At 52.7% G+C, this 14,612-nt stretch overlaps 2 protein-coding genes across 5 annotated transcripts in view; both read left to right on the forward strand.

The window, feature by feature from the left end:
- LOC113204818 (superoxide dismutase [Cu-Zn]-like) overlaps positions 1-7,199 on the forward strand; it is a 30,603-nt gene extending 23,404 nt beyond the window's left edge. For 2 of the 4 annotated variants that reach the window (XM_026420140.2, XM_026420139.2), the window contains exons 2-6: positions 2,576-2,647; positions 4,257-4,301; positions 4,898-5,092; positions 5,213-5,463; positions 6,159-7,199. In XM_026420140.2, the coding sequence (XP_026275925.2) occupies positions 2,576-2,647; positions 4,257-4,301; positions 4,898-5,092; positions 5,213-5,463; positions 6,159-6,276 (681 nt within the window). In that variant the 3' untranslated portion in view covers positions 6,277-7,199. The remainder of the gene's footprint in view (positions 1-2,575; positions 2,648-4,256; positions 4,302-4,897; positions 5,093-5,212; positions 5,464-6,158) is intronic. The other 2 variants (XM_026420142.2, XM_026420141.2) reach the window with 1 other exon arrangement.
- A 5,492-nt stretch (positions 7,200-12,691) lies between these two features.
- The window catches only part of LOC113204822 (CD63 antigen), a 6,163-nt gene continuing 4,242 nt past the window's right edge, over positions 12,692-14,612 (forward strand). Inside the window, exon 1 of the mRNA XM_052264290.1 lies at positions 12,692-12,945. Coding sequence (XP_052120250.1) covers positions 12,883-12,945 — 63 coding nt within the window. The 5' untranslated portion in view covers positions 12,692-12,882. The remainder of the gene's footprint in view (positions 12,946-14,612) is intronic.

Here is a 14,612-nt window from a genome sequence, read left to right on the forward strand (position 1 = left end):
CCCCCGTCTCCGTGCGCCCTCATGCCCTCGTAGCCCCGCTCTCCCCGGGCCCTTTCGCGTCCCCTTGCCCTTGTCCCTGCCCTAGTTTGTTACGCCGACGCCTTGCTGACCGCTGTATCTTTTCTCTCTGCCGGCCCAAACAACATTAACCCAGGAGGGCTCTCGTTCCTTCGACGCATCTCTGGCCTCGGCCGCCCGGTCAGCAGCAGGCTGGCGTCAGCGAGGCGTCAGCAGCACCAGAGCAAAAAACACTTTGCAAGTCCGTCGGCGTTGTCGGAGCTGGCGTCCCGCTGCGCCGCGCCGGAGGGAGCGGCCCTGCGTGGGTCTCGTGTGATTACTAGAGCAAACAAGTAAGTGGCACGTTCTGTGCGGCCCGGCTCGTAAAAGCAAACACTGCCGCCCGGGGCGGGGCCCTGCCTTACCTGGGCCGGCGCTACTCCGCTGCACTTTCCGCCCCTCCGCGGAGCTACCCCGCGGCCCTGGGGCTCTCAGCGACCCTCCCCGCGCTGCCGCCCCCTCTGGTGGCCGCCCGGCCAACAACAGAAACCACCCCACAAACAACGCAGGCCCCAAGGGTTGAGGGTGGGTGCCAAACAACAGGTCAAACTCACCCCTTTGTGTATGCGTGTGCATGTATGATGGTCTGGACTTATTGTCTGTTTCCGGAATCGTCCAGAAAGTACGTCCGTTTTTCCACGGAATAATAATTCGGGGGCTGGGCGCCTGCGAGACTCAGCGTCGGCCACCCCGCAGTACACGCATGCTCTGCAGGCGAGATGTTGCCTCCCTAACAGGCGCTATGAGAGCTTGGCTCAGCTCAACTCCATGAAATGGTGAATGACGGACGTACTTTCCGGATGTTGAGATATTTCTATTTTTCATGTCTCGGCCCAATCAGGCAAGCAGTGGTGGAAATGGAGGATATTGAGAGAGTTTAAACGATGGCGCGCGTGCGGACGAGGGGCTCGCCGACCCCTGGTGCTGGCGCCGCTCAAACACTGCATAATGAGCCGCCCATGGCTCCCAGGCAGGCAGCCTCAAACGAGGCTCGCGCCGGTGCGTCGGCCACACACATCTCCTATTGTCTCTAATCTGCCCATCTCGACGGCGGAGACGAGATTCTCGTAATTGCTTTGTAATGGCTCATCACACCCTTGGGTGGCGGCTGGCTGAACCTTAACCTTGTGATTGGCGCATTCTTCGCCGTCCCTCCCCGCCCGCCTCCCCACCCCCCCCCTCTGTGTCTCTCTTTCTCTCTCACCTTTCTTTCCCAGTCCTCTCTGGCGGACCGGGTCCCCAAGTCCCCCGCGATGAGAGTGACACACGCAATCCTCTCGTTTTGAGACCCCCTGACTCAGATGTTGTGTCGTTATCAGATGTGAACTTCGACCTCTCGCGGCCCAGGGATCGATTGTTTGCCCCGCCGCCCTTTCCTCCCCGCGGTTCGGTGCGGCCGCCGGGTTTATTCGCGGACCTCTCGAATGTAATGACGGCCGAGGGGCTGATTTGGAGCTCCGTCACTGGAAGTCCTGGAAGTGCCTCACCGAGGAAAAAGAAAAGTTGGTGGTGCAAGCATCGAATGGTTCCTTCAGGGACCATAAAATATGGTTGGGACAACGACCAGTGGTGAAAACCGTATTGTTTTTGGTTGATACACCTGTGTTATTGGTGCCTCAGCCATATTTTATTGTTTCCCCTGAGGTGACCCTGCTGCGATGGTACTGCTACAGCTTTTAATTTTCTTGTGTGCTGTGAAAACTAGCAGCCAAATCGACGTCAAAACCGCTTATTGGCTACGTTTCTGCATGGACGTTTCGATATAGTTTCGCGTTGAGTGGGCGCTGCCTGCTCCTCCCGCAAACAATTGGCTGTGCGGCCGGGTGTGAGTGTGTTGAGTCCGTGTGTGTGACTTTCATGTGATGTGATGTACACAATCGAAACTCTGGCGTTGTTTAGAGGAGCTCAACCATGGTCGTCTGTGAGTGTGTGTGTGATGGTGAGTCAGCTAGTTAGCTGCTGGGTCGTCCTTGGCCTTGAATGGCGACAACTATACTACTACTACTCGCATCTTCCACGACGCCGAGTAAAAATTCTTCGTCAGTATTGGTTGGTGCAATAACACACATCCTTTAGAGCCAATAAACGTTTAGAATCAAACAAAATTAAAGGCCAGTATAAAAACCTTATTACATTATTGCCCGGCTATGTCATGTCGTGTGACCGTGGCCTCTCACGTCAACATCACGAACGCACGACCCGCGGGATGGGGTGCATCGCGCTGGTCGGCCTTCCCGTCGGACTCCCGAGGCGAGCCCATCAATACCATTAGCAGCTGCAGCGGCCGGCAGTCACCTGCAGCTGCCACTTACTTCCGCTCCGCAGCTGCTGCGGGCGAGGCGCGAGGCGTCTAGGAAGCGTTCTGCATCCCAAGTCGTGGGCGTCACCAGTTTCCTGTCGAGGATCCCGCCCTTTTGCATTGTAACCTTGTCTTCAGCGCTGATCGTCGTCGCTTACGAAGTGAAATATTTTTAATAATATGCATATAATTATAATCCGTTTTCCTCTTCTGTTGCAGATGTTGCCGTCACTACCATTCTGCCTCTGCCTACTGGCCGCGGTACTCGGGCTTGTCGGAGCCGCCGAGGAGGTGAGAGAAGGAGAGAAAGAGAGTCAGAGGGAGAATGCGTGTGTGTGTTTGGGCTACAGGGGGTGCGGGTGAGCGCGCACTGCTGCTGCATTCTTTCGGGCCGCGCCCTTCGCAACGCGAAGGGGGGGAAAATCTGCGCGAAAATCCGGGTCAGCGCGTCACGTTAGGTCAGGTCGCCTCGCCAGGGCTCGGGAGGGTTTGTATTTTTAACTGAACGGCCCAACAAGCTCTGGCGAGCCCCTGGGCCACACCCCTTTGGGCGAAATGAATGACCCTACTGACCCACTTCTGCGTGCCGGAAGACTGCAGTGGGGTAGTTTGTGCAGCGCGAGCTCACTCCGCCCCGCGCCTAGCGCAGGATGCCTCGAGTTGTTTTGTAGTGTGTTTAACAAGCCGTGCACTCTTAAAATCTTACGAACAAATAAAGTGTTCCTAATATGAACGCCACTGTTCATTTTATGAATCTCACGTTCATATTAGAAAGAATTCTGTGCTGTCATAGTCCGAACACTAGTTGTTCGTATTACGAATCCCCTCGTTTGTAATATGCTATGAACGTCTTCATTCATTAAGTTTTGGACTCTTACGTTATGGAGGGAAAAGCGTATTATTACAGCACACAATTTGTCCATATGATGAACACGACGGCGTTCATAAAAGACTTTAAGAGTGTAGGATGGGCAGCGCGCGTCAGAGAATGGACGACCTGCCGACTTGCCGCAAGCAAACAAAGAGAGATGAAAGTGTTGGCACCCACCATGAGACTTGTACTGGATGCATCTTTGAATGCGCTCCCGTGTTGCGGCGTTTTGCCTACTCGACAGGTTCGCAGGGTCCATGGCGTGTTGGCGGGCGAAGGGAATATGCAAACCCGAAACACTGCGGCGCATTCATAGATAGCCCGGTACACCTCTCACGACAAACAATAAACTATTTTTGGAAATCAGAAAGACTGTTTCCGAATTCCTGTCATACATCTTTCTTTACTCTTTATTTGTTCCATAGCAAGTCGTCTGCGCGCTGGTTCTCAAAGGAACAGAGTTTATTGTTTAGTGTTGACAGAGTACGCTTGCCGCGTGACGCTTCACGTTCAGGCGATTGTCTTGTCATTCAAACTTGGGTGCTGGCTGCGCTCACGCATAGTAGCTTTTGATGATAACCTTTTGAGAACAAGTCGTACAAAGTTCATAAAATAAACGAAATAATAACTCACCTCTTGGTGAATATCTCAAAGGCAGGCATATCCTTACATGTTTTTGTGTTTCTTCCACTTTCTGGCTGTTGCATAATTAATTACCGACATTAACCTTAACCTTTTCTCGTGATTTTGTTCCTGCAAAAATGTTTGCACTGCTTTTGTGTTGTATTGATTTGCAAGGTGCTAAAAATTGAACACAACAAACTTGTTGAGTAAAATATAATTATTTTTATTTCCGCCTCTTCGCCGAAACTATTCACTGCCTGTGTAGCTTTGTGTGCAAACTCTTCAATTTCCGTCGACGGATTAATTTATTTTTTAAAAAAACTTTTCTTTTGTAATTAACATGCACCCGGCGTGACTTTGAACACCTGCACTTCTCATGACTGTAAATATAAATATATTGTTCAGGAAACCACGGAGTTCACATTCAAGCAGTACCCAGATGGCACCGTGGTGAGTAGCTCAGTCCCGCATGCGCGCTGCCCGTGCACGATACCCGGCGGCACGGGCTGGACCAAAGGCGTGATGTAATCGGATGCATTCCAGTGGCGATGGAAAAGTCATCAGACATCGCACTGTTTGTGTCCCGCCCGTGGCGGCCCGAGGCGCTTGGGGTACGCCATCACGTAACATCATTCATATCCCCTCGTTCCCATACCTGCACGTGAGGTGAGGGCTGGAGGATTCTTCAGACGAAGGTATGTACGTACGTAGACGCAGTGCACGAGCCGGGTCGCGAGCCCGCGCGCTGCGAGAACGCCGTGGCTGCAGGCAACCCATCGTACACGAAGGACCTTCTGGCAGCCCGCACCAACTGGGCGGGCGCCTTTCTGCCTCTCGCACATTGTCTGCCGCCTCGTTCACACTTTTACTGTCTTTTTTGTCTTTCCTTCCCCTATCTATGCATGTGGAGGTGCCGGGGGTGCTTGGAGAGGCTCTAAGAAAAAGGAGTTTTGATGTTGGTATGGATGCAGGACTGAGCAAGCTTGCATGTGGAAGATGATAGGGGGATCTGAATAATAACTTTGAGAACTCTGCTGTCGTTGCAGAAACGGGGAGCCATGGTGGAGCTCCAGGGCGCCGTCAAGGGCAACATCACCTTCATCCAGCTCGGTGACGGTCCCGTCGTCATCTTCGGCAACGTGTCGGGGCTGGCGCCCGGCCGCCACGGCTTCCACGTCCACGAGAAGGGGGACGTGAGCACGGGCTGCGCCGCGGCCGGCGGACACTTCAACCCCGAAGGCGTAAGTACAGCCTTACTGTCCCACCCCCGCACAAATTAAAGTGCCCCGATTTGTGTGCGACCTCAAAGTGGTTTGGTGAGAGTGCACAGCTCTTACTCACTGCACTTCCCTCCATGTCAGAAAAAGCACGGCGGACCCGAGGACTCTGAGCGACACGTCGGCGACCTGGGCAACATCGTGGCCAACGAGTTCGGCGTGGCCACCATCCGCACGGAGGATCGCGTCATCTCGCTGATGGGACCGCACGGCATCATCGGCAGGGCCGTGGTGGTGCACTCGCACGAGGACGACCTGGGCCGCGGCGGCTACCCGGACTCCCTCACCACCGGCCACGCCGGGGACAGGGTGGCCTGCGGCACCATCAAGATCAAGTAAGTGACTGTTTTTAAATTCTTTCAAACAAAAATGACGCTGTGAAATAAAGTGCGAATGCAACTGCCCGACACTATGTTGCACACTTTTAAATGCACCCAGAAAAATGGAAACCTGTAGCAACCATCGTACGGTTACTTTAGGGACAGCCGTAAAGCGATAGTTGCGGCAACAATAAATTGTCCGTGAGATTTAAAATATGGTTCTGCCATATTATGGTCGCCCCTGAAGTAACCATGCAATGCTTGCTAGAGCTCTCCACTTCTCTGGGTGTGTTTTACTGGATATTTGTATACCATAATGTGTAGTTATGTTGAACACTACTTAAAAGTGTTAAATACTACTTAGAAGTGTTGAACACTACTCGGAAAAGTAAAACTTTAGCAGGGTTGGCCATAAAACTTCGGACACTTTACAGAATTCAAACACTGTTGAACACTTTTAATCATCTAAATATCCAGTCAATCACTCAAAAGTGTGCAACGTAATAGTGCTGAACCCATGCATATGCACGCCAGTTACACACTTTCTTAATCAGTGCAATGACATGACATGGAAATTGAGACTGTCGATAGACCACTGTTCAATGTTCATGAATTTTTCATTGAAATATTTAGAATGAAGAATTTTAAACCAAACGACAATGAAGGTATGACCTCCCTTTAATTTCCTTGAACTCGTTATTTGTGTACAGGTTCCCCGCCGGCCCCTGGACCGAGGCCTCCAGACCCGCTAACAGCGCCGCACCCGCCCTCAGGTGGACTTGGTCCTTGCTTGTCCCGCTTCTGTGCCTGCTCCTCGCCCGAGCCTGAGCACACACTCTACACGGCCCCTCTGCGGGCTTCCCTGTGACCATTCCAAACCAACACCAAACTCTCGTGCCATCGACTTTGGTTTATATCCGGTCATATTGATTGTGGCCGGTAATCTACCAGAGTCTGATCTTAAGGTTGCCGGTAAAAGTGCCACCTTTACGACGACATCCCTGGTGCACATCCGAAATGCGGTGAATCTGCCCAGCTGTGAAGAGGAGTCCTTCTGTGGGGCTCTCAGTATCGCGAATATTTCTAAATAAGTGTCTATGTAAATAAGTGTCTATGTAAATGTCCTCACCCACATTTTTCAAATCTTACCCTTCAAAACTTTTTTTCTCGCTGCGCACAAAGTTACCATGAAACTACCCAGGAAACAATGTCTAACGCCATCAAAACGATATCAAGATGACGTCGTGTTGATGTTATTTTGACGTCACCTTTTTTGGTCTTGCCTGGGAAGTCGACGGTGGCGCTTCAACACGTCCGTATCACTTCGGGTGGGGAATTGCCGCATTGCCGATGCAAAGTGCAACGCACGCCTGCGTCATCTGAGGTAATCTCACTTGCAGTCTAGTACTTAACTAATGTGAAATAAGTCGGTGTTATGTGCAAATGCTGTTTCGTTGTGATTACGAGTTAATTTTAAACATTGTTTTTGTCATATTAACTTTGATCCTGGTACTAGTTTTGTTGGATCTCAATGTTTTATGTCGTTTAAAGAAGGTTGTACAATATTGTAAATAGTTCCTTAAAGCTTGTTTATTTGTGCAGACACAGAGCACTGTCTTTATCTTAATTTAAATAATGTTTTTGTGCCAGCAGTATTTTGATACATACGTTTTCATTTCGATGGCCGCGGAAAACTATGTGTAATGCTGTATTTATTTCTTATTTATGATTAGATATGGCCTAGAGTAATACTCGTAAGATATGAAAGATGTTTCATCATATACCACGTTCTCTCCTTACAACAATGTGATAATGTGATATAGTTTCATCTTGCTGCTAGCTGCTCTTTACTATGTTTCTTTTTAGAAAGTTTGCTTTTTATAAAACGTGGCCCACTCTTCATCACAGAATAATTCAAATCTCATTTTAACTGCAGCATTCTGTAAGCATGGTTTACTCTTTTCTCATTATACCATTAAAACATGTTTTGTAAATACAACGTTTCTTTGCGACCCCCCTTCTCACCTCGAACAACAATTCAATAGGACGTTCTGCGTAGTGTCGGTGTTGAAGGTGACTCACTTCAGACAAGAGAAAGGCCACGCACAATAATTTTCCACATGTAGAACACTTGAGTCGCCCACCCCCCACACACATTTTATTGTGGCCGTACGCGGCCACGTGGTACTCAACGTGTTAGTAATAAGAAAATTTCGGGCCACAGTAAAGTGGGAGGTCAATAATGGGGAGGGTGAGATTGAATTGAGAAGAGGACGGGCTGGACGTCCGTGAAAAGGGGGAGACGGGGTTGGAGACCGCCCCACCTCCACACCACCACCGGCTACGGCTGGCTGATTGACTTCCCCCCTCCCTTTCGGGTCAGGCTTGTCCAAAGGGCCTCCTGGACGGGCTCCAGTAATCACATCGCGACCTGATTAGCGCGACCCCCCGACCGCAAACTGCAAAACCTGCGAGGGAAAAATTGAAACAAAGGATGACAAGACATAAAAACAAACTGTTGTAAATCCGACTGACCACCGGGTACTCGATAACCCCCCCCAAAAAAAAAATAATACTTGTGTTCAAATCTAGGAACCGATTTCACGGTTTTTAATTAATTTCTCCTTTTCTAATGAACAATTTTCATTGTACCGTTTCTAACGCATGTAAGGCGATGAGAAGGTATCATTCTTTTAAAATAGTCTTATCTTTCACACTTCTGGCCTACCACATTGCACTCGCTCCGAGCTCCCCCTTTTCCGTCAGGCCACGTCCGGTGAGGCTAACAACAAAGGGGCAGGTAAGGCCCCCCGAAGGTCACGGAACCCTCGAGGGGGTAGCTGGGTGGTGTAAAAAAACAAAAGTGTGGCCTATGATACGGCCGGGTCTCGCGTGCGACTCGCTGAGCCCCGCCGAGCCGAGCCACGCCAAGCCGCGCAGTTCGGACCTCGGCTTTCTTCCTCCTGCTATTATTTAACGGCGGCGCGCGGTCAGCGATCCCTGCTTGTGGAGTACCCCGCCGGTGCGCCACCGCACCATCGCCCGTCAGGGTAGGCCAGCCGCCCGAGCGCCGCGCACGCGGGTTGCCTATCCCCCGCTGGTCGGGCGCTCGCGCTCGGTACCCCAGCTCCTCGAGCTCCTTCCGTCTCATTTCTGAATAAACTGACCTCGGCAGCGTGGGGGCGGCAATTCCACAAGCCGCCAAAGAAAACCAAAAGAGACTGGCTGGGATCAGTGGCCTCTCCGCGTGTTGCATTTGCAATCCCATCCTCCATGAAGGTGCTTTATGAAAAACGGCGTTCATCGAACATTCCTTTTCGCCGGAGGAATGACGGGAGAAATGTTGGGGTAGGAATGCAGATTTCCAATCTTATCGTCGCGTTCCCAGTTTCATGCAAATGCATAGGAGAAACTGCGGAGGGGAAAAAATGTTACGAGTTCTCCAAGCCGCGCTTTTTATCTTTCTTTCACCTTTCTGCCATCACTCATTCTCGAAGCCAATATCCGACATTTCTCGGCCCATGACCGAGCAGCAAAAGCGGCGGGGGCATAGTAGTTAACAGGATGATGAATAAATGTGACGCAATAATATCGTTCATTGTCTCCGTCTGCTCGATATGTTATTGCTCTGACGCCGGCCTAACCCCTGAGTCATCGTTTGCGAACCACCCAAAGGTCCCCGCCCTGCCTCGCCACGCCTCGGCAACCCCGCGGTGCACACCTGAGTACGCACGGTCTCTTAGCAACCGCAGTGTTTTGTCTCGCACGGCACCCACCCCCCGCCAACATACTCCCCACCCTCTCTCTCGCCACCTCCGCGCCACTCTCCGCATATTAGAGGTCGAGGACCTGTAGAACTCCACACTTCGAATCACCCCGCGGTTAGTGGTGACAAAGCGGGCATTCCACCTCGCAGACCTCGCGCACTCCGAGAAAAAGTTGTACGCGTGCCTCGGCTTCGGCTATGATTATGTACTACACAGCACACAAGCACTCCGCGAGAAACTAGGAAGTCCGAGAACAGCCTTTGGTGATGCGGCAGGAATTATTTTGGTTTTGTTACGTAACAAGTAAACCGTTGTTGGTGTTGCCATTCTACAGGGTTTACTCTTTTGGACGGAAAGGGTTTTGGTATCAAAAACAGGTGTTTTGTTTTCCAAAGAATGCGTTTTTTGTGTACAGGACTCTCTCGCTTACCCCGGCCCCCGGCCTGCTCGCACTGCGAACCGGGGGTGCGACAGAGACCTCCACGCGCTGTCCTCGCGACGAGAGCAACCCGCAAGGGTGCAATCAAATTACCATATTCAGGGTTAAATGGGTAAATGTGAGCGTCAAATCACATGCGTACTAACTCGTACACCCTGGCCTGTGTTAAAGGCGCTCTAACTAACTCCACGTACCAACAGCGCAATGGCGCGTTCTGATGCTAGAAATCAGGCGTAATAGTGCTGTACTAACATGTACACTTTCATCTGGAGTTATTTCATCCTCGGGCAAATGCTCGGCGAATAATCAACAAGGCTATAAAAGAACCCCAGATGTGTGTGTGTGGAAAGGAACGCAACGCCCTCCTTGCAAATAATAATGCTGGGCTTTGGCGCGCCGCAAACCACACGTCCTGTCCGTGCAAATAGTACACCGCGGGCAGACAGGGGTGGAGACGAGCTGGAAATAGCGTTCGGAGAAGGGGGAGGCGCTTCGGGGTGCAAGTGGCTGGGGGGACAGGGGGGTGGGATGGGGGCGGGGCGATGCCGCGATTGAGTGGCAGCAGGGCGGACACCGCCGCGGCGAGCCCGCTAACTAGGCGCAGCCAGGCATCGGCCCAGCCCACTCCCGCTCTCTCCCACCCCTGCGGGGTGCGGCAGGGCGGGGCGGGGCGGACCCCGGGTGCGCCCTGCAAACTCAAGAAATCGATCATTTAGGTGTGGTCACTACGGGTCCCTCCGCGGAGCCCTCGCTCCAGAGCGCCGGCCGCAGCGCAGCAACAGCTCCGGGGAACAACAAGAGCGCCGTAGTCTCGGGCCGTAGCCGGCCAACTAGGCCACGGGGTCGCCTATGGGGCCGCGGGGCGGCACCCAGCGGGGGCGGGGGCCACGGCCAGGGCGGGGCACCCTCTGCGTCAGAATCCGTTAACGCAGCACCGCTGCCTCTGCACCGCTAATGCTAATGGCAAGGCTGTTGGCTGATGAGCCGCCGCGACTCTGAGAGCAGGAGACAGTCAGGACAGGGTTTGGAATCGTCCGCCTTGCGGCCCAGTGGGCTGTCTGTCACACCCCAAGTCCCGGTATGGGTATTCCCTAAGGGGAATGGGGCATGACAGCTACAGCTCTCGATTGTGCTCCTGGTGAACTCGGTTTAACACGCTGAACCTTAAACTGTAAATCCGGGCTGTACGGCAGCTATGGGCGACAAAGTCGCCTGATCCGCAAAACTAGACGCATTATGTCGACTATCTGCTGGACACCTTCTGGTCTGCCGAATAATGGCATGGGTGGGCACAAAGAGTGGAATGCCTATGGGCTCAGACAATGCAATCACCCGGAAGAACAGGAGGTGGACAGCAGATGGTTGACATAAGTCGTCAAGTTCTGCGGGTCAGGCGACTTTGTTTCCAACCTGCTGGACACCTTGGATTTACATTGTAGTTCACCCGGCGGGAGGGCGTGGGCCCGGCCGGCACCGCATGTGCCGTGCGTGGCGTGGCGGTGGTGGCGCACCGGGGACGAGGACACGAAGGGCTGCGCGCATCGCCGCTACAACGGGTAAAAAGTCAAACTTCCTATAAATAGGAGGGCGGGAAGCGTTGGCGCGCACTTCGCGCCTCAAAACAAACATCTGTGTCGTACAACAGCTGCAACAGGCGGAGGAATCTCACAATCATTCGGGTGGGTTCACCTCTCGGAATCTAGCGTAAAGGACCGGTGGTTCGCCTGGCTCCGGCAATAACCGCGGCCAGACGCACCCTCCCTTTCCTCGACTTGCCTTGCACATACCGCACCCCTCGACCCGGGGAGCGCACCGAAGGCTGGAGGGACCATGAGGTCGGAAATAAAAGAGGAAGAGTTCTCCTATTTTCTGGCGTATTCTTAGCCCACCCCTTTCAATTAACACTTTCCGTGCGGGGCCCTTTTTAAGCGCATCTACCCACAGGCGGAGGGTTTTTTTTTTCGAAAAAATTTTTTTTGCTCTAAAACCTAATAGAATACTCGGTTAGGCCCTTGGCACAGGGAAAATTTGCGACGGGTCCACCCGTGTGGACCCGGGTCCACAATGTGGACCCGCCGCACGGAAGGGCTATTTTTGCGGGTCCACGGGTGTGGACCCGTCGCACGGAAAGTGTTAAGCGCGTGAGCTTTTCTACTCGATCTGAGTGTCTGTCGTGTGCCTGTCTGCTCCGCCGTCCGTCTGTTCCACCCGATAGAGTGCAGTCGGCTCGGCACTCGGGCGGCCGCGCTAATCACGTGACGCGCAGTCGTAAAGCTGTGCATGCGCCGGTGTCCTCACGCGCTCTTACGGCCCCGTAACACCCCATGACGCCATAAACTACTACCCCCGGTGTCCTTCTGCCCGTGGCCTTACGCCCCCCCCTCCCTCATGACACCAGTGACACACTTTGCCCGTAATACGTCACAAACAGTCATAAAAGAACACAGCCCTGCCCTGGTGGCGCCACCCCGCCTCCTTTGCCCCCACCCCCTCGACTGGCGCGCCGCACACATCGGCCTTCAAGGAAATAAGAGAGAATTATTCTCAGTATTACTGGTTGAATTCAATAATGCACATGGAATATCGGCCATGGACAGATCTCGCCAGTTGTTTGCTAATATTTTTTGGGGAGGATATGGGGTGGGGTCTCTTGGAAATTATGCACTTTTATTTGGGACCAAATATACGCCTCAGCCAGCCCACACGTCCTCGGCGCTCCTTCGGCGGTTTGGTGCCTCCCCATCACATCAGCCAGCCGACACGGACGTGGTCGGCGCCAGACTGCCCCCTCCCCCTCCTTCCCCTTCAGCCCCCACTGCGGCGCTACACGCCATACTACGACGCGGGGCGCCGATGGCGGCAACCCCTACACCGCGCCACCCTCCGGGGCTACGCGCCTCCAGCAAGCGACCCCTCCAGCAGGACGCCAACCGCCACCTCTATTATAGAACCCCCTCCCGCCGGGCCCCACCCCGCCCCGCCCTACCCCCGCCCCGCCCTGCCGCTGGTGAGCAGGGTGCGCTGGGCGCCCGGCTACCGGCCACCCCCGTCCCCAGGCGGCCTGCAGCACTCAGTGTGTATACGCGCCGTGTCGGAGAGCGTCGCCGGGCACCCCGAGCTCCCCGAGCTCGCCGAGCAACCCGAGAGATACTTCCGCGCCTCCACGAGCACGCCGCCGTGCGCCTGTTCCTCCGCGACTGATCAGTTTCCCCCGCCCAAGCCGTCAACATGGAGTCCTGCGGCATGAACGCCATCAAGTACATCCTCTTCGTCTTCAACCTCATATTCGCGGTAGGCGAGGGCACTTGTGGATCGTGTATGGCAAGCAGGACGTGTAGTTCACCCGGCCAGGGAGATTTGGCTTCGCGGTTGGCACCATCCCAGTAGTTGGAACAACCCATACGGCGCGGAAGGGTCGCGCCCGGAGTCAACGAGTTCTCGTGGGTCGGCTGTTGCATTCGAGGACGCGTTTTCATTGCTTTTCACCGGATCAAAAATTACCGGAAAATTTCGTATAGATGCCATGCGTGCAGCCGCGGGTGAGCTTGCCTATCGTCTCTCACCGAGGCGTCTTAAAGCCCCCTGCGAGTAGGCATGCGGTGCAATAAAAAGGCTACGATCTTTTCTGGGATTTGTGGGCTACCCTTTATTTGAAAGAATCTCACGCGAGGGGTACATCACTCCGATTCTGGGCGTACACCTACTTTTAGTCGATTTTTTTGGGCCGTGACTTTTTGACTTTTTTTGACTTTTCAAATGACTTTTTGACTTTATCTTGACTTTTTTCTTGACTTTTTTAATCGCGTACACCTACTTTTAAGAGTGGTGTACCCCTCGATCTCACGACATATAATAATATCAAGTGGGACCGTCGCGTAATAACTTTACTTTGCACTAGATGCGGAGAAAATATTTGCGTTATGACTCTCTTTTTTTTCGTGTCGCTGATAAGGGCCACAGAGCTGTGGCCTTCGCCTACATTTTTTAAACTGATCGTCGGGAAATCGAACCGGCCAGGGCTAAACAGAAACTGGCAGAAACAGAGATCGTTATTGATGCTTGGCCACTGAGCTGACAAGAGACAGCGATACAAATATTTGATTCAATGTTCCGCACGCGACATTGGGCCAGGCAGGATGAAGGATAAATAAATTAGAGTAAAAATGTGACCTCTGTCCTCCGTCATAACCCACCCTCCTGTCCATCACTTTTGCTCGTACGACCACGCTTTGTTGAAGCTTCAAATGAAAACGGTGCGACGTGCGACTCAGTGCCTTTCAAATGAGTGTTAAATTGCTAAAGACTAGAATCGAGAACATGCAGCTAAATGTCTTGTGTTGCCCTGAATGGAGCAGCCAACATTTGGCAATATTATAAGGATGAGAGTAATTACATGAATTCGTCTAATAAAAACTAACGCGTATCAGAAGGGATCGTCTAGAAAGTAGGTCCGTTTTACTCCATCGGCAAATTAGGTGAGCTCGGCTTGGCGCCTGCCAGGCTCGCGGTAGGCCACCCCGCAGTACACTTCTGTACAGCAGGCAGGGTATTGCCTACCTGTCAGGCGCCATGAGAGCCTAAAGGTTGAACTGGGCAGGTTCGTGACGGAGAATACTAACCGAATTGTACTTTCTGGGGGGGGGGTCGCCAAAGCCATAATATTATTAATCCTGTAACTGTTTTTTTTTTTTACCCCCTATTAGTAATAAATTAGTGTTGACTACGTAGGACCGTGCAGTTCAGGCCATGTCAGTTCCGACTTGTAGATTTTGTCAGTGAATTGGGTACGTTCTGCTCATTCTGTAGGGTCTCTATTTTTCGGGTAAGAAAAGCAAGAACTTCAGCCGCAGCCCATTCCACGAAACATGATACTGAATAAGTTTACAGAACCACCCCGACGGCATGCATGGCGTGCTGCAGCTAGACCTCGCAGCGGTGGCTATATAGAGTACCCCCCC

This window comes from Frankliniella occidentalis, unplaced genomic scaffold, assembly GCF_000697945.3.
Source record: "Frankliniella occidentalis isolate FOCC.00 unplaced genomic scaffold, Focc_3.1 Scaffold17, whole genome shotgun sequence".
Lineage (NCBI taxonomy): Eukaryota > Metazoa > Arthropoda > Insecta > Thysanoptera > Thripidae > Frankliniella > Frankliniella occidentalis.